At 36.3% G+C, this 27,987-nt stretch overlaps 2 protein-coding genes across 2 annotated transcripts in view; one reads left to right on the top strand and one right to left on the bottom strand.

Annotated features, from left to right (window-relative positions):
* LOC139122645 (carboxypeptidase E-like) overlaps positions 1-21,417 on the top strand; it is a 29,379-nt gene extending 7,962 nt beyond the window's left edge. Inside the window, exons 2-7 of the mRNA XM_070688227.1 lie at positions 3,909-4,105; positions 5,300-5,464; positions 11,842-12,136; positions 15,394-15,533; positions 18,255-18,381; positions 19,056-21,417. Coding sequence (XP_070544328.1) covers positions 3,909-4,105; positions 5,300-5,464; positions 11,842-12,136; positions 15,394-15,533; positions 18,255-18,381; positions 19,056-19,252 — 1,121 coding nt within the window. The 3' untranslated portion in view covers positions 19,253-21,417. The remainder of the gene's footprint in view (positions 1-3,908; positions 4,106-5,299; positions 5,465-11,841; positions 12,137-15,393; positions 15,534-18,254; positions 18,382-19,055) is intronic.
* Positions 21,418-24,639: 3,222 nt separating this feature from the next.
* LOC139122644 (uncharacterized) lies at positions 24,640-27,493 on the bottom strand. Its single transcript, XM_070688226.1, has 2 exons — positions 27,354-27,493; positions 24,640-26,309 (listed from the first exon to the last, which is right to left on the bottom strand). The coding sequence occupies exon 2, from the start codon at positions 26,301-26,303 to the stop codon at positions 24,810-24,812; it is 1,494 nt and encodes a 497-aa protein (XP_070544327.1). The 5' UTR covers positions 26,304-26,309; positions 27,354-27,493; the 3' UTR covers positions 24,640-24,809.
* Between the last annotated feature and the right edge of the window lie 494 nt (positions 27,494-27,987).

The following is a 27,987-nucleotide window of genomic DNA, read 5'->3' as shown; positions in this document are numbered from 1 at the left end:
TTTCTTTAGAAAAAATCAACATTTGGGTGATTATGTTGTTACCATGGTGATCTCACGAAGAGTTGAGGTTTCAAGCTGACATCCGTTGGCGTAAGCAATAAAAAGAATAGAATTATGGGTCAGTGCTGTGAGAAATAATAACTCTTGAGGCAAAAATTTGATTTGTTAGTTTGATAAGCCATACAATTGCTCTTTTAATAATCAGTCTCTAAATAAAGAGTGGCTGAATTAACGTTGCCCATGGCTTTACCTGGTCCAATGTGTTTGTGTGGAGGAGAGAGATGGGTACACCCATAGGCTACATTACTGCAGCTGTACAAAGGGAAGCTCGAGGGTCATAAATAATATAACTAAGCTGAAAACTGGTCATAAATTGTATTCTATACATAATATCATCTCTGCTTATTAAATACACGTACCCGTACATGTCACCATGCTATACTTCACAACAAATCAGATGTTTGCGAAGAATTTTAAATATTAAGGGACTGCTCTCATAATCTAAAATGTTTGTCATATACTGACGGTACATATGGGGAAATTAATAATTTAATGCCTGTGATCTTACACTTTGGCACGTTGTGTTATTTAGTAATAACCTCAGCAATTTTATGAATCAATATTTGAATACTGAATAACCGCAGTTATGGATTTTCTCCTTTACGCTTTCATTACAAATAAAGAAACGCAAAATTGTCTGTGTAAATGTTAGCTGCTGCTGAAATTGTTCTTGGTTTAATTTTGCTCAATTTCACGCATATAGGGACGTCAATTTAGAGTGAGGGCTGACGGAAAAGGGTATCATGTGCCCTCGGCATTCAGCAAAATGGAAATCTACTGAGATGCCGTGATGTGCCTATGGCAAGTGCGGTACATGGTAAAAGCATGCTTGAAGTCCTTGTGCGATTGGCTATGACGCCAGTCTACACTAATAAAAACACACAAGAGACTGCTCATGCTCTCAGACATTAAAATATATAGTTCATCTACGTATGTTGGTTGTACATGTAAGTTGATTAGGCTACAGAAAAAAGATAAGGCTAGAAAAAAAGAGTATAGCACCTTTGATATTCTTAATATAACAACAGAGACAGCAAATGAAATATTTCATTAATTTTACAAATTGGTAAATTTACCGTTAAACCCCTATCTTCTTTAGTTCACTTGAAATGGAGTTTTCGGGGTTCCAAAAGCTTGAATTCAGGGGGTCATTATTATTGAGCTGATGTGCAGCCTCTCGGAAGACTTTAGCCAATTAGTTCGCTGAAACTCGTTAGTCTGATTGAATCATTTCAAAACAGCAAATCAGTTAGAGAATATACCTTGTTTCAGACTCCTTAAGTCACTGTAAATAATGCGACTATCCACCAATAAGATACAATGGTTACCTTCTGAGCCACATTGCCAGGCGCATCATTTACAGAAACTTTGTCATCCATTGTTGTGATAGAGCAAAATGTTTGTTATTGAAAAGTAACATGTGTGGCCTATGTAAACGCATCATAAGCAACAAAAATGAATCCTGTCATGGACACACATAAGAAGTACCATAATAATAAAATTCTTCATGCATGGACAAAAAACGATGATATAAATACAAATACCACATTACTAGAAAGAATATCAGAACTACCCCAGTCACTGTATTAATCACATCAATTTTATACACGTATATTGAACAGAGTGAATTATTCAATATCATGCTTCTGTCTAAAGAGAAAAAAAAATCGTATTTGATTAGCTTTTTGTACGTACAGTGTCAACAGTGTAGGCGTTTCTAGTGCTAGCATTTGTATGATGCAATGTTCATATTTTTATTATTGCAACAGGATAATTTTCGGTAAATGCCAATTATATTTACTGGCAGTAGTATGAATAATACAATGATTGAAATGCTAGTTCACATATGTATTTATTGGGAAAAGCAACTGAATTTAATGAATGCAAATATATGACATTTCAAAAATGTTGAAATGTTAATACGTACATTATTATGCTGTAAGCCATAACTCATTTGACATCATGGAAATTTTGAATGAGCGTCTTTTCAATTTCCATCTTATATTCATTTGTAATTTGGAAATATGTGTGGTTTTACTGACAGGTTTGTGCATTCTGAATTTCTCTGTTGTGTATGAGGGATATTTTGAAGTTGCCTTCAATTTTTTCTGTACAAATTTACTGCAAAATAATGTAAATTTTGTGATTTAAAAACATCTCTTAGCTTTAATGTGACCAGCAAGGATGATGATATGAATGGAGATTATCAAACATACAGTGTACTTGTACACATCTATAGTTTAAAATCCTTTGGTTTTTGAATGATTCATCCGACAATATCTGCATAACCTTTGCAACAAATTAAAAATATTATTTATTTTGTCAAAACAAAATATAGATGCTGTCTTTCCATTCATTGACAATGGAGAGGATTAAAGCTTGGTCTCCTAATTACTACAGCAGTGTTCAACTGTTCCATTTTTATGGCAAAATGTCGCAGCAGTATTTAATCCTGATTGCTCTGTAGTTGCCAATATATAAAGGTACACAACAGAGTACACAACCAGATTTCTCGATGTGATGATAAGAACTAAATCTTAATGCTTATTTTATTGGAATGTACAGGCAACACCAAAGGGAAGGATCGAATTAACGGATTACGTGTTACCCTTTTAAATTTTTGTCAGGTGTTCTGACTGATCTATGTAGTATGGCTGCCTGATTGTAATTGAATTTTAGCCGTAACATGTTAATACAGAACCAATTTACAATCAGAATAAAAGGTTCTTGAATTGATGTCTAGAGAGCTTTGTGAAAAAAAACAAGCTTTTCTTGTACAATACATGTATGTACATGTAAAGTTATTTGCCATTAAATAGCACATGTACATGTAACGTTTACTTTTGCCAGCAGAAAGTCCAACAAATTTAAACAAATTTGACTGTTTGTGCCCGTGTTAAAATCTGCAAATTATGGTCTAATTTGTTGACATTTAAGTTTTAGTCATTAATCAGTGACAACAATAAAGAGTACAAATTTTGCGAATCCTCTCAGCAGAATTTCTGAAAGTCATGTCCAAATTTTGTACAAACATAGTCCATGATCGCTCCTTGGTTTAGGGTATACACTACATTGTAACTGAGAGTTGACCTAGACTATAACAAATACAGTATTACAGCTTGACAGAACTGTTATTTCATCAGGAAATTGTCCTTTTATTGACATATTGACATTTAGTAATGTAGAGCTGAGAAATTTGTTTGACAATTACACATATATGCAGTTTTGTTGTATACAATAAAGTCTGTAGTCTGATTAACCTATTAACTGTTATTAACTGGGGGGGGGGGGGCACACACAAAGAATGCTGGGATTGAATTTTAGAAAATCGCCCCGCCCCCTGTGTCAATAACTACCGGTAGATACAAAAATTGCCAGTTTTTAGAGGGAACGCAAGTGGAAGGTGGGCAGTGCTGTTACCATTGCAATGATAATGATGGCATAATAAATACGTCCCTTGTTTAACACAATAGTCTTATCATGGTAAAAATTCCCAATTTTTGTCAAACATTTTTACACATTTCAGAAAATCTATACCTGCACTGCTGCAGGGTTTGACGTCGTGTACGTACGTGAACTGCTTGCATCAGAGGGAAACTGGGCATAGTTGTCATACGAACAATTACATGTAATTCTATTTATCATGAATCAATACAAATAACATTGCCAATCTTAACCCCTGGCGCGACACCAAGGGCTGAGCCCTATATAATATTAAATTTACTATATTCCTCAGGAAACAGGTCTTTTAGCAGTTTGTGGTAACTATAGTAAGGACAAAAAAATTCTACAAATTATCTCAGATTGTAAACTGTATTGTAAATAGGTACATTCTGTCTTGTCACTAGGTGAACCAGAATTCAAGTATATTGGTAATATGCATGGCAACGAGGTTGTTGGCCGTGAAATGCTGTTGGTACTCATACCATATCTGTGTGAGCAATGGCAGAAAGGAAATGAAGATATTGTTTCATTAATTGAAAATACCAGAATACATATCATGCCAACCATGAACCCAGATGGCTATGCTATTGGTAGAAAACAGGTAGGTCATGAGATTATATGTTGGTGTGTGTATTAGCAATGTGTGAGTGGTGTGTACAATGTACCGGTATGGTATTTGTTGTTAGAGAGGTAACTGTGGGGTGTTGTATGGTATTGTTAGAAATGACATGCAGTGTTTTCGTGAGAGCCGGTACCCTGGTAAATGTTACCGGGGTTCCCCAGTCATTTTACCTGAGGATTCCCCATGGTATATCAATGCAGTCAGATTTCGGGACAGCAGAAAATGTTACCAGGGTTCCCAAATCATTTACTGAACTTCCCGAACTTTAGCAAAAACACTGATGTATGATATGATGTGATGATGTGCAAAGTGGCCTTGCCCTAACTTGAAGATTGAATTGTGCAAGACTTAATTGTCTGTCCACACTGTGCACTTCAAGGTTTAACAATATAATCCGAGCTCAGATTAAAGTATAAATGAATCTGACATTAATAGTGATGATCTCTGTAATAATTGTCTGTACAATCCAATGATTTCCTGAGCATTGAATACTTGATTGAGTGTGCTAATGAACATGCATTGTTTGACTTTCAAATGACCTGATAATGAGTTAATATCAATTGTGAATATTCATATATGCCCTGAAACTTCATACTGATCTTTCATATAGTAAATTAATAAATGTGCAGCATGTTGGGGCACATGTACATGTAGGTAATGGCATCAACTATTTTACATCAGAATTGGAAATAACAAAACTACAGTATTTCCATTGAGTGATTTCCATTGTTGAAAATTATAGTCACCAACTTACTGCTGGCATAGAACAGATATTTTGAATGATTTCAGCATTCACATCCCACATCAGAGGAATTTCCCTTTTGTAGGCATACAAATTTCCCTGAATCGGTGTGTCTGTTGAGTGAGAAAAAATGTATTTTGGAAAATATATCCCCTTGGAATCATGTCAGATTGCTAAATCTTTTCATACACTAAGCCACAAGGAAATGAGAGTCAAAGGATGGTGGCTGTTATATTTCCTGTTTATAGATGGGATTGGAAAAGGTCAAATAATTTTATTGCATGTAACAGAACCATGAACTACCGGTATAATCCTTCTGTGTATGGATTCCTTCTTTGCCTGATTCCAATCCTGTAAAAGATAAAATATTTACTTCGACCCGGGACTCCAACCAGCTCACTCAATTTAAAAACAATTGTGTTTTGTTGCAGTTTGACAAGGAGGGCAGCAATGAATGGGTCACAGGTCGTGCTAATGCAAATGACGTTGACTTGAATAGGAATTTCCCAGACTTGGATCAGCTGATATTTAATTTCTCACGTCATCATGGACCAAATAACCACATCCACATGGCTCTCAGTCACATCGGTCATGAGGTGAGCATCATCCGGTGTCTTTTTATGTAGGGCGCTTTAAATAAAATTCTTTGTTTGCCGTCTTTGTGCTGGTATGTTTTCAGAGAAAATTAAGAAAACAAACACAACGTTAACACTATTACAAAAAAATATTATATTTCCGCAAGAAACCTAATAAAAAGAGAGCTTATGTTAATACACTAGTAGATTTTGTCTGTGTTTGTTTTTTTTTCCACTGGCTGGCTGGTAGGTTTTTAAAAATCCAAGGATGGCAAACAAAGAATTTTCTTTAAATTGCCTAGTCTTGTAAAAACAACATTTAGCTGATAAGATTAACTTTGTAAATTTGATATCAAAAAAATGATGTTTTGTGAACGAAAATTTTCTTTTATCCCTGCATGTTCTAAGTTTTAAATTGCAAATTTTCCCGACACTTTGCATATTAACCATGTGACTGATTTTGACCAATCAGTACATTTGGCAAGTAACAAAATGAATACAAGCGTACATGATGATGTCACAACTTAAAGGGCAAGTGCTTGTAACTGTTGATGTTTTTAGTCCCCACGGACACGGTCCGGGGGGACTTATAGGTTTGGTCATGTCCGTGCGTGTGTGCGTCCGTGCGTGTGTGCGTCCGTGCGTGCGTCCGTCCGTTCACGCAGATATCTCAGACATGCCCCGGTCAATTTCTTTCAAACTTTGCAAAAGGATAGTACCCTACCCCATACAGATGCACGTCGATTTGTTTCACAATGCGATCAAATTTGGCCGTGTTAGAGGACTTTTTAGTTTTCACCTCCATAGACTCCCATGTATAAGGCAGTCTCCATAGACTCCCATGTATAAGGCAGTCCATAGACTCCCATGTATAAGGCAGTCCATAGACTCCCATGTATAAGGCCAAGAAAAATAAAAATTTAGTTTCTCATCGTATTCATATTGCAAAAAGGATGCAGTGACACAGTTTTTAGTCCCCACTGATGAAGTCCAGGGGGCTTATAGATGGGGTCATGTCCATCCGTTCACGCAGATATCTCAGATATTTTGACAAAATGTCATGTGACCTTGGTGACCTTTGACCTCAAATATATATATATATATATATATATATATATATATATATATATATATATATATATATATATATATATATATATATATATATATATATATATATATATATATATATATATATGTCCATAACTCGGTAACCACAAGTGCTACACCCTTCATATATGGTATGATGGGACAGCTTATGACACCACATATTGTACCTCATTAATTATGCACATATCTAATTTTGAGCGAACCAATAGAGCTAGAGGTCTGATTTTTGGTATATAGGGATAACTTAGCAATACTATTTTTTTTTCAAAATGTCACGTGACCTCGGTGACCTTTGACCTCAAATATACATATTTGTCCATAACTCAGTTACCACCACAAGTGCTACTACCCTTCATGTATGGTATGATGGCACAGCTTATGACGCATCATATTATACCTCATTAATTATGCACATATCTAATTTTGAGCAAGCCAATAGAGCTAGAGGTCTGATTTTTGGTATATAGGGATAACTTAGCAATACAATTTTTTTGACAAAATGTCATGTGACCTCGGTGACCTTTGACCTCAAATATACATATTTGTCCATAACTCAGTAACCACAAGTGCTACACCCTTCATATATGGTATGATGGGACACCTTATGACGCCACATATTGTACCTCATTAATTATGTGCATGTCTAATTTTGAGCGAGTCAATAGAGCTATAGGTCTGATTTTTGGTATATAGGGATAACTTAGCAATACAATTATTTTGACAAAATGTCACGTGACCTCAATGACCTTTGACCTCAAATCTACATATTTGTCCATAACTCAGTAACCACAAGTTGTACACCCTTCATATATGGTATGATGGGAGACCTTATGATGCTTCATACTGTACAGGGCTCGAACTTAACTTTTTTACCTACTTGCCCTGTGGGCAAGTTTCCAGAAATTTTACTTGCCCGAGGAACAAACTCACTTGCCCGATTTTTTTGTCTGTTTACATTGTTTGGGCAGAGATCACGAAGACCAAGCAATTTCAAAATGTGGCTGACGGCATCATATCAATGCAGGTTCTGTTTTGTCTGTATTGATAATCGCGTTAATTGTTACGATCCATTAGTGTTGGTCTTCGTGATCTCTGCCCACTCGTCTACCAATATTCTAGTGTAGGATTGGGGTCATACAGTTGAAGGGGTGGCCCATCAATCGATATTCGCATCAGCAAATCTCTTTTCCATAAGTTTTGAAACTTCCGTTGTCGTTTCCTTTCATATATGTCGCACTTCTGCTTCTTCACTTAACTTTCCACTGAACTCGATGCTGCGACCGCGCTATAGCTTTATCACCGTCGATTTCTGAGTGGCTGGCCAGTTGAACGTGTACTGTATCCCCTGTCACAGATCGTGTTCCGGAATCTGTGACTTTGTCAGGCGTAGATTTCAAAAATTTACATGAAAACAGGGTGGTTTGCTTCGCTAAGACGTACAGTCTGCGTTGTCTCAGTCAGGTTACCGCGTGCAAAGTGGCTCTTGAAATTACTGACCAACACCCCCTTGGAGTCACTAGCGACAAGCAAGTGAGATTACACTTCCCGAGGGAGGAAAGACAACAGCTGAATATTACTCGCTGAATGTTGACGTCCAGCTTGTCGGTTGTGATACCCGCTTCAGTGACTTGAAACAGCGAACATTGTTTAACAAAATCTTGAGTTTTTTATTCCCAGAACATGTAAATTTTATCAAAGTCTATCACTTGCCCGACCGGGCAAGTGTAATTTATTTTTACCAGCCCGATGTCAGGTTTTACTTGCCCCGGGCAAGCGGGCAACCGTTAAGTTCGAGCCCTGCTGTACCTCATTAATTATGCGTATCTCTAATTCTGAGCAAACCCACAGAGCTGGATGTCTGTCATACATATGCACATAGATTTGTTCTGTGATACGATCCAATAAGGCCGCCATGTGGCCATTTTATGACGATTTTTTCATGTCCTGAACTACAGCACAGACATGTATCAAGCGAATATATTCAAAAGTATTTTTATCACAGACCTAATGAAGAGGACTCTATCCTCTCTGAGGACCTGTAATCAAAGTACCCATTAACAAGTGGGGACTGTGTCATCAACGATGACTTGTTATCAGTATTTTTGTTTTGTATGTCAATAACAAGTTCCAGTTCTACTTCCCAAAGCATATTGAAATACCAACTATTTAGTTTGCAACTGCAGTGTCAAAATGTGTTATGGACTGTTATTTGTTTACATTGTAATTCTATAATCCAGACCAGAATTCACTTGTCAACAAGAAGAATGCAGTCAATACCCACGTACAGGTTGGGCTTACAAGTTGAGTACTGTGTATCTCAACGTGCTTTGGGAAGTAGAACAAGAAACTGCAGTTAAAATTAAAAACGAAAATAGCGACTTTACATCAAAAGTTACAGCTTCTGGCCCTTACATGAAAGTGAACAAATACGATACTTAACCCTTTGAGTGTCAAAGACAATATTTGTTGCCTTTGTAAAATGTTATCACAGACAAATTTTTTTCAGTTCCAGACAATTTGTTTTCAGATTTCCCCAAAATTTTAATTTAAAAATGAAGTCAATGAAAAGTCATGTCCCTTTAGTCCAAAAAACAATTTCAAAAAAATTCATAAAAATTTGTAAACTGTTGCACTAAAATTTAGGTGGGAAAAAAATACAGCACTATCAAAGGGTTAAATAGCAAGTACAAACCTGCATTGTGTGTTCCATAAGGTTTTAGTGAACGTAACATTGTTAAAACGAATGTATAGTGTTGCTTTACTGTAGGAACATAAATCTTTTTAATAACTGTTAAAAAAGAATTACGTATTGAGTTCATGAGGTCAAATGTTGCCGTCTGATGTATAATTTATGAGCTTTCATGTAAATTGTGAACACATGGCATTGGAACATTGTATTATTGGACAAATATTATCTCTGGAAAAAACGATTTGGAAATGGAAAGGAGCAAACTAAAATTGTAAGTGAGATACTCATGAAGTACAGGTCAGGCCAAATCAGGCCAGCATTCAAAGTTATTACTTCTTGTAAGCTACAGAATTCTGCCTTGCGAAAATTTCCAGCTTTGCTTCGCTGCCCTACTGCTAACTTGCAGCAATGTAAAGGCTAGTTTGCAGCTGTGTCAGTGTTTGTGATGCAAATTTTTGACAGAGTGTTTTGTTGCTGTTATTGCAGCAGTCTCATCTTGTACCAGACATGCATAGGTTTTCGCAATACATGTATTGCAGCTCTTGACTGTATTGGTATGACATTCTTCTTGCTGCTGTTTTGCAGGGTACACAGCTAGTTGCGCAGAATTATACCTTTCATACTCAATCCACATTGGACATATGGAATGTCACTGGAATCCTATATATTAACCGTTGATTGAGCAAACATATCAAATATAAAATTTAACAAAAACATGGAGAAATTTACTGTGTACTGCTATCATGAAATCTTCATGCCTTCCATTTTATGAAAGATGCACCATTTTCTGCCTTGAACCAAAAACACCAGAGCAGTAATAATCAGAAAGATCTCGACAAAATCTCATTTTAAAAACACTCAAATTTGTAAAATGTTATTTTAGATTTGAATGTTGTCAAACAATACAGTTCATGGTAAGGCACAAGAAAACACTGTAAGGGGTGGAGACTTGACGGGCTTAAACCATAAATGTAGGCAACTTGAGAAGCAAAGGATGGAATGCTTTGGAGAAATATCATTGCCATGTAAAAGTAGATCAACTCTCAAAAGATAAAGACCTGCATTGACGCAATAGCTGAGCAAACTCCTCAGGATGAATGCTGAGTATAAAGCTTTCAGGAATACAATGTGGAAAGTAGGAAGATTGCAGACAGATTTTCTGGCAAATTGTTCTCCCTGGCTTTCAAAATAGAGGCACTTTTTGTTACATGGTACAAAAAGGTACAAAAAGAAATACACAAAGAGCTGCCAAAAGATTTAGCTGGCAAACTAAACCAAGACTCTCCAAATATAGGCATTCTTTTGTTGTACAAATGTACGTGTACGTGAAATACAAAGATTACCAAAAGATTAGCTGGCCAATTACACCCAAGCTTTCCAAAATACTGACATTCTTTGTTGTACCATTCGGTGCAATTATGCCGTGTGTTTTCAGGAGTTTTATGAGAGAAAATCATGTGCAAATGGTCAAAATTTTCAACTTGACGGGGGGAATTCCCTCTCTGTCTGTTCAGTCAAGTGAGGAAGCCATGGGAGGAAAAACTCTTGACTTTTCTCGTAGGTTGATGGAAGAAACACAGAGATTTAGCAGTGTTATGAATTGGTAGCATATGAGATCTGCAGTGACAGTTTCAATACAGATCTTTCACGTAATGTTGAGTTGAGTACAGGACTGTCTAAATGAATATTTAGGGCCAAGCCACGGCCAGCAATGTATTTTGTAACAATGTGTAGCTGTTATGTACAAAATAGATCCTGTTCATTGCTCTTTATGTACATAGATAGAACCTTGGCTGTAATATACATGTACAAGCAAAGAAGATGATCCATTGTATAAAAAGTGAATAACTGGAATACTCAATTGTTCAATGACAGGCTGGTTATGGTATACTTTTCTAATGTGGGAAATCCTTTCTGTATGCCTGGCCAGAATCTTATCATCTTGCAGAAATATTGCGTTAAACTTGGTCTACTGTACAATATCCATTGTAAAATTTACATGTATATGATTGTATCATTATGTGTATATCTTCTTTGAGTAAAATGGAATTATCAATTTCGTAGTTGGTATATAGTTGTTACAAGAATGAGGAACATGCAGTGATAGGCAACTCAAGGGTTTTCTATAATTTGGGGAAAAAATACAACTTAATGCCTTAATTAACAAATTCTGTATGATTTTCTTCATGCCACAAAATTGTAAATCAAATTTTCAAGTTCATAACGTCTGCAATCTGGTGCGCATTTTTTCCACAAAATGGTGCCTTAAATGCAGTGCAGACTACCATATCTGATCTGAACTTGCAATAGTGGCAATATGTTCTCCGGAACATATGACAGGATCTTACATTCATAAGTTAAAAATGCATCATACATATATTTTGATCAATTAATCCGGGCTGAGCAGATCCAAGAGCTTGAATTCACAATGTCCTGAAACATCTTCATTTTATAAGTCAGTGCCACACCAACCAATTGGCTGAGATTGGACACTATACTTTTGCCTGTTAATGGTGCACCGTCAATTTATTTACATGAAATTTGACTAGAGTTATAATGTACTTTTCATTTCATATCCTGTGATCTTCTCATTTCTCAGCTTGAACCAGAAACAATTGTTGTGATGAAATGGTTCATGCAGTATACGTTCGTACTATCGGCAAACATACACGGCGGCGATCTTGTTGCCAACTACCCCTACGATTCCAGCGTCGACGGAAAAGCTCACTACCAGAAATGTCCGGACGATGAAACGTTCCAGGAATTAGCACTGGCATATTCCACAGTGCACGGGGAAATGTCAGATCCGGATCGTCCGACATGTGATAACACTGAACAGGACAAGTTTGAAGATGGAATTACAAATGGAGCCGATTGGTATCCAGTCCCTGGTGGTAAGTGTGCATACCTGGATACTCAAACACAATGTTCAGGTAGGATGCGCCTCAAAAATGAAAGCCTTTTGCTCAAACTTTCCTCAAGGAATCTTTCAACCATTCATTTTCATAATCAACAATAAAAATCAGGGGTCACTGTGCAAATTTTGGTACAAGAGAAACAAATGACCCAAGATTACCGATATTTGAAATTCAAAATGGCTGCTACCCCTGTGTTAACTCAATCGAGCAAAATGAAATTGGGATTTTTGAATATATGAGATGGTGAAAATTTTTCTTACACTAAAGATTTAATATGAGCCCCCATAAGTGGTAGATCAGAAAAGAACTATAAAAGTTTGACAGTCCAAATATCTGTCCCCGAGGTGCATTCTACCTTAATCCATCAAAAAAGTGAATCTGATTTTGAATGCAACTACAGTCTGCCTTTGCATCTTTTCACACGCACAATTTGGGCCTGCGGTCACAATTTCTGTCAACTCTGAGCCCACTCCTTTAGATCTAACATAAACTAGGATGGCCCAGGGTTCCAGAGTCAACCCAGCATGGTATTAACATTTGGCCCTTTAAAACCCGGGCCACACACCTCAGAGGCAACCTGAACTCTGTAGTGTGAATGTAGTATTAGAGTAAATTATTTACTTTAAATGTCTATTTATTTGAAATCATAGGTCAACAGTCATGTGTCTCATAACAAACATTTGATGGTCTCCTCATCACAAACTTTCTAAGGTCTATTTCTGGACAGACTTTGCTTGTATGAAACACAACCTGCAGCATCTAGTTACATGTACTGCATCAAAGAGTGTTGATTTATGGAATTATTTTTCTTAGTGTTTTCCGTACTGTATTTGCAGACATTGATTTTAATTTCTGGTATTCACAGCGGTCACTGGACAAGTTTTGTCATTTACTGGTAATGTTCATCTGCTAGAAATATTTCCCACTTGAACAGCTGTTGTTTGTCAAAATATGGATACATGTATAATGTTTCTTGGAAAAGCACCATTTTGCCAGACTTTTCAGTCTGTTGCAGCCAATAATGGCGATCAATAAAAATATTCAATAGATATATATGTGTACACATAAATGTTTTGTGTTTCTACATCATGCCATTCCAAAAAGTGATGAGTGATTTTCGTTTTGAAAATAATGGCACCTAAATTGACCCATACAGGAATTTACAATGACTCGGTGCGGCCCTTTGCAATAATACTTGGTGAGACTTAGTTGAATGGCTTGAAATCACAGGTACAGGTTTTGACCAGTAAACAAATCTAAATGTGCACATGTTTCATCAGCGGTAAAGTAATGACCAGCTTCCATGCTCTTCCAGGGTATCACCACCCCCCCCTGACCTTGACTGACCTCATGCCACTTTGTTATCATTATATTAAACTAGTCTCACTCTGTTCTGTAGAGGCCAGGAAGCTAGTTTGTTTATTTGTCTGTCAAATAGAGCACTTTAATGTTTCTTTAGAAAAAGCCAAGATAGAGTGTATATGTCTTTGTGTGTCAATCACATGGAAACGCTAAATTTTCTACTTTAAAACCAAGTGCAGCTATATCTATCATTTTCTAATAACATTTTACTCTGAACTTATTGCTTGGCTGTTCCACAAACAGAGGTACACATGTAACTACGGCTTAAATAAAATTTAGCTGGATTTGCATTGCTAAATTGTTATGATGAAAAGTAAATAAAATCATTTTCATTTGCTGTAGTGAAGGCACGTTCTCTTCATCACACTGTGGTAGGGCCAGTATTGTTTGGAAAGCACATTAAGAAAGCTGCTGGTGGTGATATCATGTTACATGCTAAGCAGGCACTGAAGTACTTTAATCTGCAAAGTGTTTATTTTGTAATCAATGCAGAGAGTTTTTTGCTATCACATGTCAACTTGTGTTTATATAAATGTTGGCAGTCTAGACATTATACAGTATATGCATGCTGCTCTTAATATTTTATGTCAGTGGATAAAACTGGAAAGTCATGACATCACTCACTGCAGTTCACTGGCCTTAGATTCAGTCTATGTCTCGACATCAGTCAAGTTGTACTTCACAGTAGACTAGTTACAGTTTGATCATTTCAAATAAAAATAAAAAGCTTAGGGGCATATTAGCAAAAGTTTGTTTTAAGGTAGAAAGTAAAAGACTTTAACGTTTGCTCAAACTTTCCTATAAATGAAACTTTCAACCATTCTTTCAGTAAGTCAACAAAAAAAATCAAGGCTGTCTATGCAAAATTTGGTACCAGAGAAACAAAATATTCAACATTAACTGATGTCTGATATTCAAAATGGCCACCATCCCTGTGTTAACAGTTGGGAGAAAAATAAAATTTTTGATTTTCGAAAAACACAAGATTGGAAAATTTTCTTACTCCAAAAGTTTTAATATGAGCCCAAACAACTGGTAGATCAGAAAAAAATTATGAAAATTTCAGGGTCCAAATATGTGTCTCTAAGTTGCAGTCTACCTTAAGATTCAAATTGTTCTTTACACACTGGGAAACTTTCAACAAAAACAATCCTTGCAGTTATAATATCTTTATGTACCTTGAATGATTGTATCCAATAATGACTATACCACTAAACAGAGTGAAAGAGACTCCAAGATTTCAATGTACATGATTTATATTTGTATGTACCTCAGAAAATATGAAATTATACATGTACAAATGCATCAAGCACAAAAATGAAGCGTTATCTTATGCATAAACTGAACTAATCCCATAAATTATATGATTTGTTAAACATTTGTGTGGTCTATAGAGGGCGCTGAATCAACGCCATTGGGAGGAGTTTTTCATAAAAGTTTATTTGAATTGTATTAATCATCAACTTAATGTTTTTGAATTTGAATATAATACTGATGTCAATGCATCTATAAATGGATTTTAATGCATTGAATATTCTCGTCGGTGTGGCATTACACTATGTTGTAGACTGTTTTCAATATCAAATCATGGTACAGGTGTGGTCTATACGTGTGATCCATCTTGTCAAGCATTAGATGAGGCAATTATTGTTTTATTTAAATCAAGGGAATATCTCAAGGATGCCAAGATCATTGTATTGTACTGTGGGAAGTTCAACAGCATCTCAGTGATCATAGTGTGATGACCAATCATAGGTCAAGCTTCCAAGTACACAAATCACCAATCAAACAATGGTATTACAATCTGTTAACACTTGTTACTTGAATATATGTTATTTCATTTTGTGTTTTGTTGTTTGTGTGTTTTCTAGGAATGCAAGATTACAACTACCTCGCAACCAACTGTTTTGAAGTCACCCTGGAGATCGGATGTGAAAAGTTTCCCCCAGCTGACAAGCTGGAAGGTTTCTGGCAAGATAATAAACTATCATTGCTGAATTTTATGGCCATGGTAAGTTGTTATCTGGTAGATATTTAAAGAAGAATATGGCATTATCGTAGGAACTCTGTGTCAAGCTTGAATATGAATATACAGCTCTGAAAGGATACGACTACAATTTATGCTTCAAATTTCAAATGAAGTGACTGAAAGGGAAGATTTACAGTAATTGACTTAGTAAAGTTCGTTTTGTCACCCCAAACATATCTGGAGGCATATCCACATTGATTGAATATCCACACTGATTGAATATCCACACTGATTGAATATCCACACTGATTGATAAGACATGGAATCATAAGACTGAGATTTATGAACTTCAGGTAGTATGCGCCTCGAAAATGAAAGACTTGATTTGTTTCTCAAACTTTCCTAAAGGAATATGTCAACCATTCTCTTTCAAAATCAAGATTGAAAATCGGGGGTCACCGTGCAAATTTGGGTACTAGAGAAACAAATTACCCATGATTTACCGATATTTGAAATTCAAAATGGCCGCCATCCCTAGCAGCGTGTTACCTCTATGGGGGAAATTAAAATTTTCGATTTTTGGAAAGCTAAGACATTGAACATTTTATTGCACAGAGAGCTGTAAAATGAATCCCCACAAGTGGTAGTTAAGAAAGGAATTGTAAAAGTCTGAGAGTCCGAATATCTGTCCTCGAGGCTTTAAGTCTACCGTGAGTGATTTAATTAAGTTCTAAGACCAACCAAATGCAGAAGAATGTAGTATGTTTGTCATGCACACAAATCAGACAAAATCATCAGTGAAATTTAATGATTGTATCTCCTGCTGGTGAAAAAAAGATGGCTGTTCATTTTTAGCTACTATAGACTATAGTCTATAGAAGCTATTGGGATGGGTATCCGTCCGGCGTCCGTCGTCAGTCTGTATGTATGTATGTATGTATGTATGTCCGTTTGTGAGGCGTCCGTCCACTCAAATATCTTGAGAACCCCAGTACATACTGATTTGATATTTGTTGTGTAGATGAAAAATATGATTTTGAGAAACTATTTTTTTAATTTTTTGATTTTGTCGAAAATAGGCAAATTAATGCCAAAAAAGGTGTTTTTGGTAAAAAATCTTCTTCTTCATAACCGCTGGTCAAACAGCTTTGTTATTTGGTATACAGGTCCCTAGGGACAACCCAACTTAGATTTGTTCAAATTATGATGAAATATGCAAATCTGTATTTTTAAGGAATTTTTTTGTCATTTTTGATCAAAATTTGACTTACATTGTATGTAACTCTTGTACTGTATAAACCCTATCAATTCATCCAGAAAAAATAATTAATATGATTTTAAATAATTGAATTAATTAGGAAATCATCAAAGCCAAAATAATTTTAATGTAGAATTATCAGAAAGTTCAACTGTTTTGACAGTTCACAGTGAAATGCTTACCATCTTGGAGGATTAAAACATGTAAAGGCAACTTTCCTGAAACCCAACGTTGACATATTCTGAACCGTCAAATATTGTGCCCTTTATGTTATCTAAAAGAAATTGCTCATAATTGTTTGTCATGATAGGTTGGTCAAATAAATAGAGATAGAGAAAGTTCTAATTTCCATTCATGGTTGACTTGGTAAGGATAAAATAAAATTACTTTTTGAGGAAAAAATAGAGTGGTCAATTAAAAGAGTGGTCAAAGTGATAGGGTTTTTATGGTAAAGCTGGGCTGTAAGATTCCTCATGTGCTATTTATAGCAATTATGCAATCTGTGTAAACAGTGCAATGAAAGTGTTACATGATGCTTTTGATGACCTTGAACTTCTTAAGTTTCAAACATTTGTCTCTTCAGTGTGCTTTCTCTGAATACATACAGTCTCAACTTATTCAACAGAACTTACTGACAATGTTAATTTGAAAGTTAAAATTTGCTAATAGGATGAAAATTCTGATAAAAAAAAACTTCATAACCTGACAGATATGCTGTTTTTTATGACGAAAATCTTGATTTAAGCAAGTCTTGTTTACTTTAATTAGAATGTAATTAACTCTCGTTTATTAGCTACTATAGACTAATATAGTCTATAGAAGCTATTGGGAGGGTATCTGTCTGGCGTGCACTGTCAGTATGTATGTATGCATGTATGTATGTATATATGTCCGTTTGTGAGGCGTCCGTCCACTCAAATATCTTGAGAACTGCAGTACTTACTGATTTGATATTTGTTGTGTGGATAAATTATGATTTTGAGAAACTCTTTTTATTAATTTTTGATATTGTTGAAAATATGCAAATTAGCACCAAAAAGGCGTTTTTGGTAAAAAATCTTCTTCTTCATAACCGCTGGTCAAACAGCTTTGTTATTTGGTATACAGGTCCCTAGGGATAACCCAACTTAGATTTGTTAAAATTGTGATGAAATATGCAAATCTGTATTTTTACGGAATTTTTTTTCCATTTTTGGTCAGGCCATCCTGAAATGAGCTATCAAAGATATCCACCTTCTTCATCAATACATGTGTCACAAAAGGTTATTCTCTACATAACACAGCAGAGCTCTGTCAACTGTTGAGTCGCTTGTTTTTTCAAAACCGCTGGTCAGATAGCTTTAATATTTGGTTTACAGGTCCCTAGGATGACCTTAGTGAGATAATTTCATACAGTCAGGAAATACTTAATTTTGTATCCATGTCTATAGTAGCTTCAGGGACTTTGGCCCTATGTTTCGTTATGGAGTGATACTTACCTGATAACTTTTTTGTGCATTTCAAAGGTACACATTGGTATCAAGGGTATGGTGACGGATGAAAAAGGTAATGGCATTTATGACGCAGTGATCAAAGTAGCCAAGTTATCGGAAGATGGTAAACAACATTACATCAACCATGATGTCACTACAGGTATGATTTTAGTTTTTATCTCTTCAGCAGACGATGTAGAATAGAAACTCACGGCTTAGGATTTGTGCTTCTGAATCAAGGCTGTTTCTCAGCCAAGTTTGGTCTATTGGCTCTCCACCATAGTATACTGACTGGGATAGTGAACAAAGTAGGCACAATGGCAGGAAGTAAGACAGTGTATTCATAACCAACACAGTCATATCGTTAAATCATCAGAGTCTGTCATAATCAGGATTCAAATTCATTTCAACAATATCAATTTTTCTACAGAATAACACATAGACTTTGTGATTTTACCATGGTGTGACACCTGTTACAGTATTGCTGGGTGATAGTGCATACCAAATACTCAGAAAGAATCTAGTTTTGACCTCTGACTCCTTTACAGCTTTGATGACAGCAATAATGTTTAGGTATTTGATAAACTGGTGTGTCTAAGTATGTCACAGCATTAGGGAAGTTTGGAGTAAACTCTTGAAGATAGAAGGAGTAGTTAACTTGCATAGTATGGAATTATGCTGAACAAAATCAACTTTCCTCAGAGTTTTGTAAAGTTTAACCAATGAGTTATAGCACAGTGTTCATAACATGCATGCGAAGCTGTCTTACATGATATTTTCAGATTAATTCAGTGCAAATTTATTTTCAAATTTGTTCATTTACAAAACTTTCAGCTGAAGACGGTGATTACTGGAGACTTCTGGCCCCTGGCAAGTATTTAGTCCGTGTAGAAGCCAGTGGTTTTATTTCTGCGGAAGATCTATGCGAAGTATCAGAATATTCCACTGCTACTATATGTAACTTCACTCTCACCTCAGAAGAAACGAGTAATTGGATACAAGCTTTGCTGGAAGACAAAGGGTATTATTAAGAATGTCATGACTGCCACTGGTGGAATTTTGTCGTCATAGGAACCATGCTGTCTTTCTTTTTCACTTTTGATGGGCTAAACATTTTCTGTGTTTTGTTCAGGCCCTATCATTACTGTCCTACTAAAATTGAAATTTTGGAAATGTGCATGGTTACATGCAGGGATGAGTAAAGCCATTGGTCCAAAGTGTAGCACAGACTATTTGGCACTAAAATTCCTGATTTATCCATTGCACTGACCTGATATGACAGCTTCAAAGAGTACAAGCACACTTGTATGATAAAGAAATTCAAGGATTTATAGGAGATTAGACTTTACGGTATGCACGTACCTTGGTTCAGGGACCACCACATTAAATAAATTTGTCCCTCTGTGTACCATACTCTAGAACAGTAGCTGTATGAAATGCTAATTACCATAGCTTAGTGAGGTGACTCACTCACATGTCTATTGTGATCGCATTCATTGTATACAGTCACACCGTGAAGCTATGTTGAGGACTAGTGGTAACATCAAAACAACCTTTGCAGTTAACGTTCAAGGTCACATTGAATAGGAACACACAGGTCAAATGTTTCTTATCGCTTTTTAGAACCTAAAATCGCACCATCTCTACTGAGACAGATATTTAAGTTGTTTTATGAGAGACAGAATTCTAACAGTGGCAGCAGATTCATATCATGATATGGGAAATTTATTTATTAAGAAAACTGGCTTGTCATGAATACATATTTCTCACCAACAAAGTCACATTAAAAGGGTACTTTAATATATTCAAGAGAATTCTAATTTACTGAACTCATTTACCAAGCACAGATTGGTGCAATGACGGTATGCCTAAAAAACTAGAAAACAGGTATCTATACAAGCTGCAAGGCCACTTGAAATTCCACAAAATACGAAAATCACATTTACAGTAAACTTTGTTGTAAAACTCCTTTTCTTTATTCAAAAGAACTCTTGTACTACAAACTCATAGTCTTGCAAATTATTTGTTTAAGGTAGAATGCACATCAAGATGGACACTTTCAAACTCTGATGTTGCCGGGATACGTTTTCTGTGACCTCATTTTGAAACTATAAATGAAGTTTTTACCATCTTGTTTTTGTGAAAAATCAAAAATAATTTTTCACCGTAGAGTTCGAAAGGCATAGCGGCCATTTGGAATTATGAATATCAGTATATTTTAGGCAGTTTGTTTCTAACAATCAAAACCTACATGGTGACTATTGAAATTCTTGATTTTTAAAGAGAGTTTAAAGTCTCCTCGAAGAAAGTTAGAGTGAAAGCATAAATCTTTCAGTCTTGAGGTGCACACTACCTTGAAGTAATCGTAAAGTAACAATGAAGCCAAAGTTAGTGCTATCATGTTGCTGGTGTTCAACAAGCCAGTTTTCCTGTGTCTGAAAGTTTGACACACTTCAGAAAGAATATAGCAAAGAAAATGAAATATATATTTTTAAGAGCAATTAGTTCCTGTGTTTACCTGTGACTGTTTATCAAGTCTGTGGCTAAGACCGGTACCCCATACAGTTGTGATGTCATAATATGTGGTTGTGATGATACCGAGTAGAAAATATGCAAACAACAACTTGGAAACAAGTGTGGGAATTGTCTCTGTTTATGAATCTTATTATAGCATAGGGAGCAGCATGAAAATACCCTATATTGCTTTTGACCTCCATTTTTCTTTCCTTGTTCCATTACCCATGGAGTCAAGTGAGAGAGCTACCGGTACATTTGAGTGTGATTTCCATAATATGACATCACAACTGTAATATGCACACATTTCTTCCCATAATCCTCCAAGTACTATTACACCTTTATTGATATTATTATTATCAGCAGTGCTCATTGTTCTGTTTTGTTATGTTAGAAAAGATTCCATCTTTTGAAATCGATTCAAATCTGAAATGATATCAGCTGTTGTCAAATTTAAAAGTGAATTACTACTGAAAGTGCAAAATTCAGAAACGTGTTCTGCATTTGTGCCATTAGTTATCCATACACTTGTACCCTCTAATAGACTATCTATCATGTCCCACATTACATGTATGTTCAACACTGTGAAAAAGATGAAGAATTGGTGATCAAGGCCCCCTAGGTTGTCCATCAAATTTCAAAATCAGTGTTGTGCTCTCAGTGTATAATTAACAAGTCAATGCGAACCCAACACTGCAGTCAATACATATTCGTGATCATGTTTTTTTTTAATACATGAATGCAGGCATTGATATAAATGTTAATGATACTACTGATGAGTATGCTGATTGAGGTTGGTATAGGCTACTGCAAGCAACTGCATAAGCATAGCAACTGTCGGACAGAACCTTGGAAACCATGGCCTCAATTGCAGCTGTAATAATAACAGACGTGTACAGCCTTCCAGTATCGCTAGAAATTCATTTTTTAAACTTGACAATGGTTTGAAATAGGCGCCTCCATTACATATCTAATCTTTTCATCATTATATGTCACTTTTGATTGTATTCCATGAGATTCTTTCATCATTTACATGTTGAAATCTTAGATGCTGTGCATAGAAGAAGATTTAAACTGTGTGTGACATTTTAGTATCTCAACATGACTGTAGACTGGTGTGTATGGTCTGTCATTGACAACAGCTGTGATACTCAATGAAAATAGTAATAAGTAAAGCGAACACATTGATGTATGTGTGCACATATATATATATATATATATATATATATATATATATATATATATATATATATATATATATATATATATATATATATATATATATATATATATATATATATATATATATATATATATCAGTGTTTTCCCCAGATTCCATCATGGGGGCCGCCACTCTTTAATTTTTGGTAAACAAGAGAAACTCATTATCATAACAGTTGCATTATTGTTATGCAAATTAGCCACCAATCTACCAGAAAATCCTTGGGAGAACACTGATACAAGCGCACATACAATAGGCAATCCAATGTTTGATATATTGAAAATTACAGTATATCTCTAGATTTTCTCATATATATATATATATATATATATATATATATATATATATATATATATATATATATATATATATATATTAGACAATCCAATGTCTAATATATATGTATCATTACAAAATATCTGTAGTTGTACCTCACATTAGGCAATAGCTGTGTTAGTTTTCAGCCCATCCAACTACAGTTTCTATTACCAGTAGATGACTTTGGTAGAGGCAAAGATGTGTAGTTGAAGTTGAACATTTCTGTTCATACTCAGGTCCTCAAATCAATATATAGGGTTAGAAATTATGACAAATATGATTATTATCTGAAATATATATTATAATTGTATTCTACAGTATAATATACTGTTTTGTGAGTCGTGGTTACTGTACACATTAATTAACCGAGATGTTCGTGTCTTTTTATGTAGATGTATATTTTAGAATGTATGAAGTTACCCAGTATATGCAGTGATAAGCTCAACTGCTGGTGGTGAAACGCATATGCAAAATGATTTGATGAGAAATATTTGCAAAAGTTGGGAAATATGCAAATATTTGTGAAAGAATTTCAAACAGCCATGTGAAAGAATATGTTGTCTGCATAGTGAAAATCTTTCTGTGTGTTCTCTTCTCAAAGGCAAATTCTTTCACGTTGTGAGACTTCAAAAATTTGATAAGTAGGCAACGTATTGTTGTGTACAGGTCATAAAAGTTGTAAAGAAACTACTTGAAACTACTAAGTAGATTTCGTGACCAGTATGCGTATAGGAATAACACAACGACTAACTCATTTGCCCTTACAAAACAACTCTTAAAATTCAAAAATGAATTTTTTCCATCTGTGTGTAGCAGCGATCACCCACGTGATAGCTGTGTGCACTGTAGCAGTTAATCGCAACTCTATGAAGTCTAGTCTTTTAAATTATTTTACAACAATCGTATCATGTTAAAAGGGCTTAAATCTCAGACCTCCAGATTGAATTTTATCTTGTAGAGATGATAGTGTATGGAAATGTCCATTATTTACGTTTATATGTCTTGTGCAACTTTGAAAGCACCCTTACATTTCCCGGAATGAAGGTGAAGTAACATGCACCTTTCAATCCACAAGGCACCATGCAAAATTTTGAGTTGTACATGTGGTCTGTCAGTGTCAAATAAATCAATCACACAATTTGTGTGTAAGCATTGTTTGCCCCGTTGTGTTTTATTAAAAGTATTACTGTTTGGGAGCAAGATATTTGTATTTTGAAAGTGGTCTGTTAAAATGCATCTCAAGTTCTGGACTCTCTCACAGCCCCTTTACCGCTATGCCACACACCATGCAAGCGCCCTCTGCAGTTGAGCTGAACGGAGCATTCCTTGGTGAGCATTGCTTGCTAGAAAGACCGTTGAGGGCACATCACCATATGGTTAAAGATAGAGTCGCATAGCAAAAGAGGGGCTGCGAGAGAGTACTTAAGTCCAGGCCACAGCAGTATAATTCCGTATGATATATGGGGTGTACACTGTTTTTTACCTTTATTTCACATTGCAAAACACATTGCAACATATGAAATAAAACTCCATTTTTTTGGGGGGGGACCATTCTGTGCATGCCTGTGGCTGCAAATACTACAATGTTACTATATCTTGGGACTCCACTGACCTCACCTGCATTGCAAGTTGACATGTTGTAGGAGAGAAAGCAGAAAATTCATTTGCTCAATGGACTTGCATCTGACATTCTTTCCAAATGTCACACCTAGATGTTTGTGAAATCTTTCGAAATGTCTGCCATACCAGGCAGGAATGTGTAGCTGCAGTGATTGCTGTCTTAGGATAACAGACTTCAAACATCATCAGATTTTGTGGCATCTCTTCATCATCCACTTTCATCTTTAGGCACTTTAAATAAAATTCTTTGTTTGCCGCCTGTGTGCTGGTAGGTGTTCACAGAAATTAAGAAAATAAACACAATGTGAACACTATTTCAAAGAAAAATATTATATTTCAAAAGGAAACCATATAAAAATTGAGCTCATGTTAATACACTTTTGTCTTTTGTCTGTTTTTGTCTCATCTCCTGGCTGGCTGGTAGGTTTTTCAAAAATCCAAGGATGGCAAACAAAGAATTTTCTTTAAATGGCCTTACTTCAGTAATGTTTCAAGGTTGTCAACTATTTCCTTGAATGTTGCATGGTATTTATTTTAATTCATTGTATTATGTTTTAGATAATACACAACAGAGTAGACTTGATCCAAGTCTGTGGACATATAAATATCGAGACGAATAAATTGAAGGAATAAACTTCAGCGGACTGTAGCGTGGTTTGGGCTGTTGCATATATCATAGGGTACTCCTGCTGCCCCCACCCCCCCCCAGCCAGTAACTGTCGCTAAGAAAAGCCAAGCAACTGGGGCTAGTCCGACAACAAAGTTAACTGTCCTTGTAGAGAAAGTAATTACTTTGCACTGAACACTTCTATGCCTCTCTTGATAGAGCTGTTTCCCATTCACAGCCATCAAACTGAAATAGCTCTACTTTTGAAATTAACCAGAGAATACTTGAACTCCCTCAATTCACAAAATCATCCATCCAAGCTGAGGTCATATCTCGGCACATTCACATCTGTATACCACACTGGCAACTCCATAGACCCTCCAGATTCCTCACAGTCAGTGACCATTTTCTCGGAATCATCTGCAAGTTCATGATCAAGAACAATGCCATCTTTCTCTATGCTGGCCTGCAGTTTCTGCCTCAATCGTTCCTCTCTCATCTCAATTCTTCTCATTTCCCTTATTATGTCTTGAGTTCTCTCATACAGCTCCTCATGAGAAAGTGCAGACAATGGCACATTACTGGAGTGTTTTGTTTTATTTTGTCTTCCATCAGTCTCTCTCTTGGTTCTGTGTCTATGGTGCATGGCAAATAAGGAGTTTCTAAATTGACTGCAATCACCGCACTGTGCTGATCTTATTGTTGCTTCGAGTATCTCCCCTCTGCCATTTTTCTCTATGCTGGCCTGCAGTTTCTGCCTCAATCGTTCCTCCCTCCTCTCAATTCTTCTCTTTTCCTTTATAATGTCATGAACTCTCTCATACAGCTCCTCATGAGAAAGTGCAGACAATGGCACATGACTAGAGTGTTTTGTTTTATTTTGTCTTTCATCAGTCTCTCTCTTGGTTCTGTATCTATGGTGCATGGCAAATAAGGAGTTTCTAAATTGACTGCAATCACCGCATCTTTCTTTGTCATTGTCTAATAGCATTTGGCACTGTGCTGATCTTATTGTTGCTTCGAGTATCTCCCCTCTTCTGTTTGGTAACGGAGCCACATGCTGATATCCGACAACTTCCTCTTCTCTTCCACTTTTTTTGAAGGTACCCTGCCGTGCCTTTGACAGTTCAAGAAACTTGGGGTCTGGATTTCCCATACACACTCTGCCGTGGTGGACTTTGTCGAGGATGGTCAGAACCATAGACACAGAATTCACTATTTTTGGCATTGTTGAAAGCGTTTTCTTCTTTTCACACTGCACGTTATATACAGAGACTGACCAAAGCAAGTCTCTAGTGACAGTTATGTTCTTCAAAACTGATGCGTTTATGATGTAGAGCAGGTGAATACTATTGGCATCTGCCTGGTAAATCCAACCAGGTGGTAAAAAGCACATTGACAGGCCCTCTCTTATCGATGTATGTGGCAGTGAGTAATTTAAAACCGGGATTGTGGTTTGGGCACCTGTTTCTTCTCGAACAGTAGAGTTTTCGCTAGGCAGTTGATATGCTGGTAAGTCATGGCCTTTGTCGGGAGTAATTTGATCATCATTTTGATCATGAAGTGATGTTTCTTGAGTTGTTGTTGACTCATGTTCTTGTGGTGTTGTTGTGTGGTCATCTTCATAATTTGCCGTCTCTCGAGGGCTGTTTGAATGCAAAAGTGCAATTTCAGCAAATTCTTGCAGAATCCCCAAATCTTCTTTGTCTGCTCTGTCTTTGGTCCTTTTCAATTTTGAAGCCAGCCCCTTCTTCCTTTCTTGATTTTTAAATTTTCTGCCAATACCTTTCTTGTAAGGCATAGTGATCTGCAATGACAGGCACTACAAAATTACTTTCAATACTAACCCAAAGGGGCTAAATAATGTTAAGAACTGTTTTAGGGCTGCATTATGACAACCCTTATTGACCTGCATATTTGACAATTTGACCATAGACTATTACATGCAAGTTTCCTCTATGATCTATGGTTTGGCAAACATTTGACTCAATGAGTGTCCCTTAGGGTAACTGTGATGAGGCCAAAATAAAAAAATGTGTGTTCCCTGTAACATGTGCTTCAGAAATAGAATTGGTAGATCAGAATAATTTTTTTTTATTTTACTGACTTTTTGTAAATGCTGACTCAATTGAAAAAGTAATTTATGTTACATGGATGTGCAGTAGCATGCCCTACATGAATATTATTTTTGATTGTGTACAGTGTTGAGTTTACAGTTCTTATGTGGAACTGGTAGTTTGTAAAAGTGTAGTTTATGCTGTGAGTTAATGCTACGTTCTGACGTACTGATACGTAGCCTTACGTGGTAAGGTAAGGCTACGTATCAGAACGTCGAAACCACAGTCGCTCGAGAGCTATTCAGCTCTGGGACTATTCGCCCCATAGACGAGTATACAGAAGCGAGAAATACTCGCTTCTGTATACTCGTCTATGGAGCGAATAGTCCCAGAGCTGAATAGCTCTCGAGCGACTGTGGTCGGAACGTAGCATAAACTACACTTTTACAAACTACCCGGTCCACATAACGCCACATTCACTCCCGGCTGTGCGTATTTTAGCATATCTATTAACATTATGCACGTGTATGCAACGAAGCACAGCTTGGGGTGATGAAGACCTAAAACTGCATCTTCCGCCACTATTTTTATCCGTTTTAGCACGGTTACTCTACGCTACCCGTGGATTTCGCGCCAGTTACAAATGGGGGAAATGGCTTTTCTGGAATAAGCGACCCTAAAGCGAGAACATACCATGTGGAATAAAAAATCAGCCTTGGTGAACTTCCCCTCCGAACAACCAAACATGTTACTCAGAAGAAGTTGTTGAACTATAAAATGTTAAGACTACCTACCTAGAATATAGGCCAGAGGCTAAGATGATTATCAGGTTACAGTGGGTAAAAAGCAGCGACTTCGGTTGGTTTGATCGTAAGAACGCAGGAAAATGTTTGCACACATGCAGCTGCACAGGAATGGAAGTTTACAAAAAAAGTACAAAAAGCACGATTAGAAGCAGGGGAAAGCATAAGTGTGCGCATGCGTGTAAGGCATCCTCGTACGCGGATGTCATTTCAAAGATGAACGTGCTTCTTGAGATACTTGTTTTGTACCTTTAGAAGCACAACCAGTAAATATCAGTAAATATAGGAAAATTGCATGTTAAACTCATTTTTAATGCTGTCAGTTTCTATTAAGGTAAACGCAGAATGCCTACATTTTCTACATAACAACATCTCTCCCCCTCCCTCTATGACATGCTTCTTGAGCGATATATTTTGTATCTTTAGAAGCACTCAATCAGAAAATATGGGAATATTGCATGCCAAACTCATTTTTAATGCTGTCAATTTATATTAAGGTAAACGTAAAATGCCTACTTTTAAACATAACAATGTCTCTCACTCTCTCCACACCATCCCCCACCCCCTGATCTAATTATGATGTGCTTCTTGAGATATATACTTTTTGTCCTTAGAAGCACTCAAT

Source organism: Ptychodera flava, chromosome 22, assembly GCF_041260155.1.
Source record: "Ptychodera flava strain L36383 chromosome 22, AS_Pfla_20210202, whole genome shotgun sequence".
In the NCBI taxonomy this organism is placed as follows: Eukaryota; Metazoa; Hemichordata; class Enteropneusta; family Ptychoderidae; genus Ptychodera; species Ptychodera flava.
Note: the sequence above shows the minus strand (reverse complement) of the source record. Positions and strands in the feature narration are given on the sequence as shown.

What these genes read in the sequence shown, in the direction of transcription:
- LOC139122644 (XM_070688226.1), bottom strand. Translation starts at nt 26,303, where the DNA reads ATGCCTTACAAGAAAGGTATTGGCAGAAAATTTAAAAATCAAGAAAGG.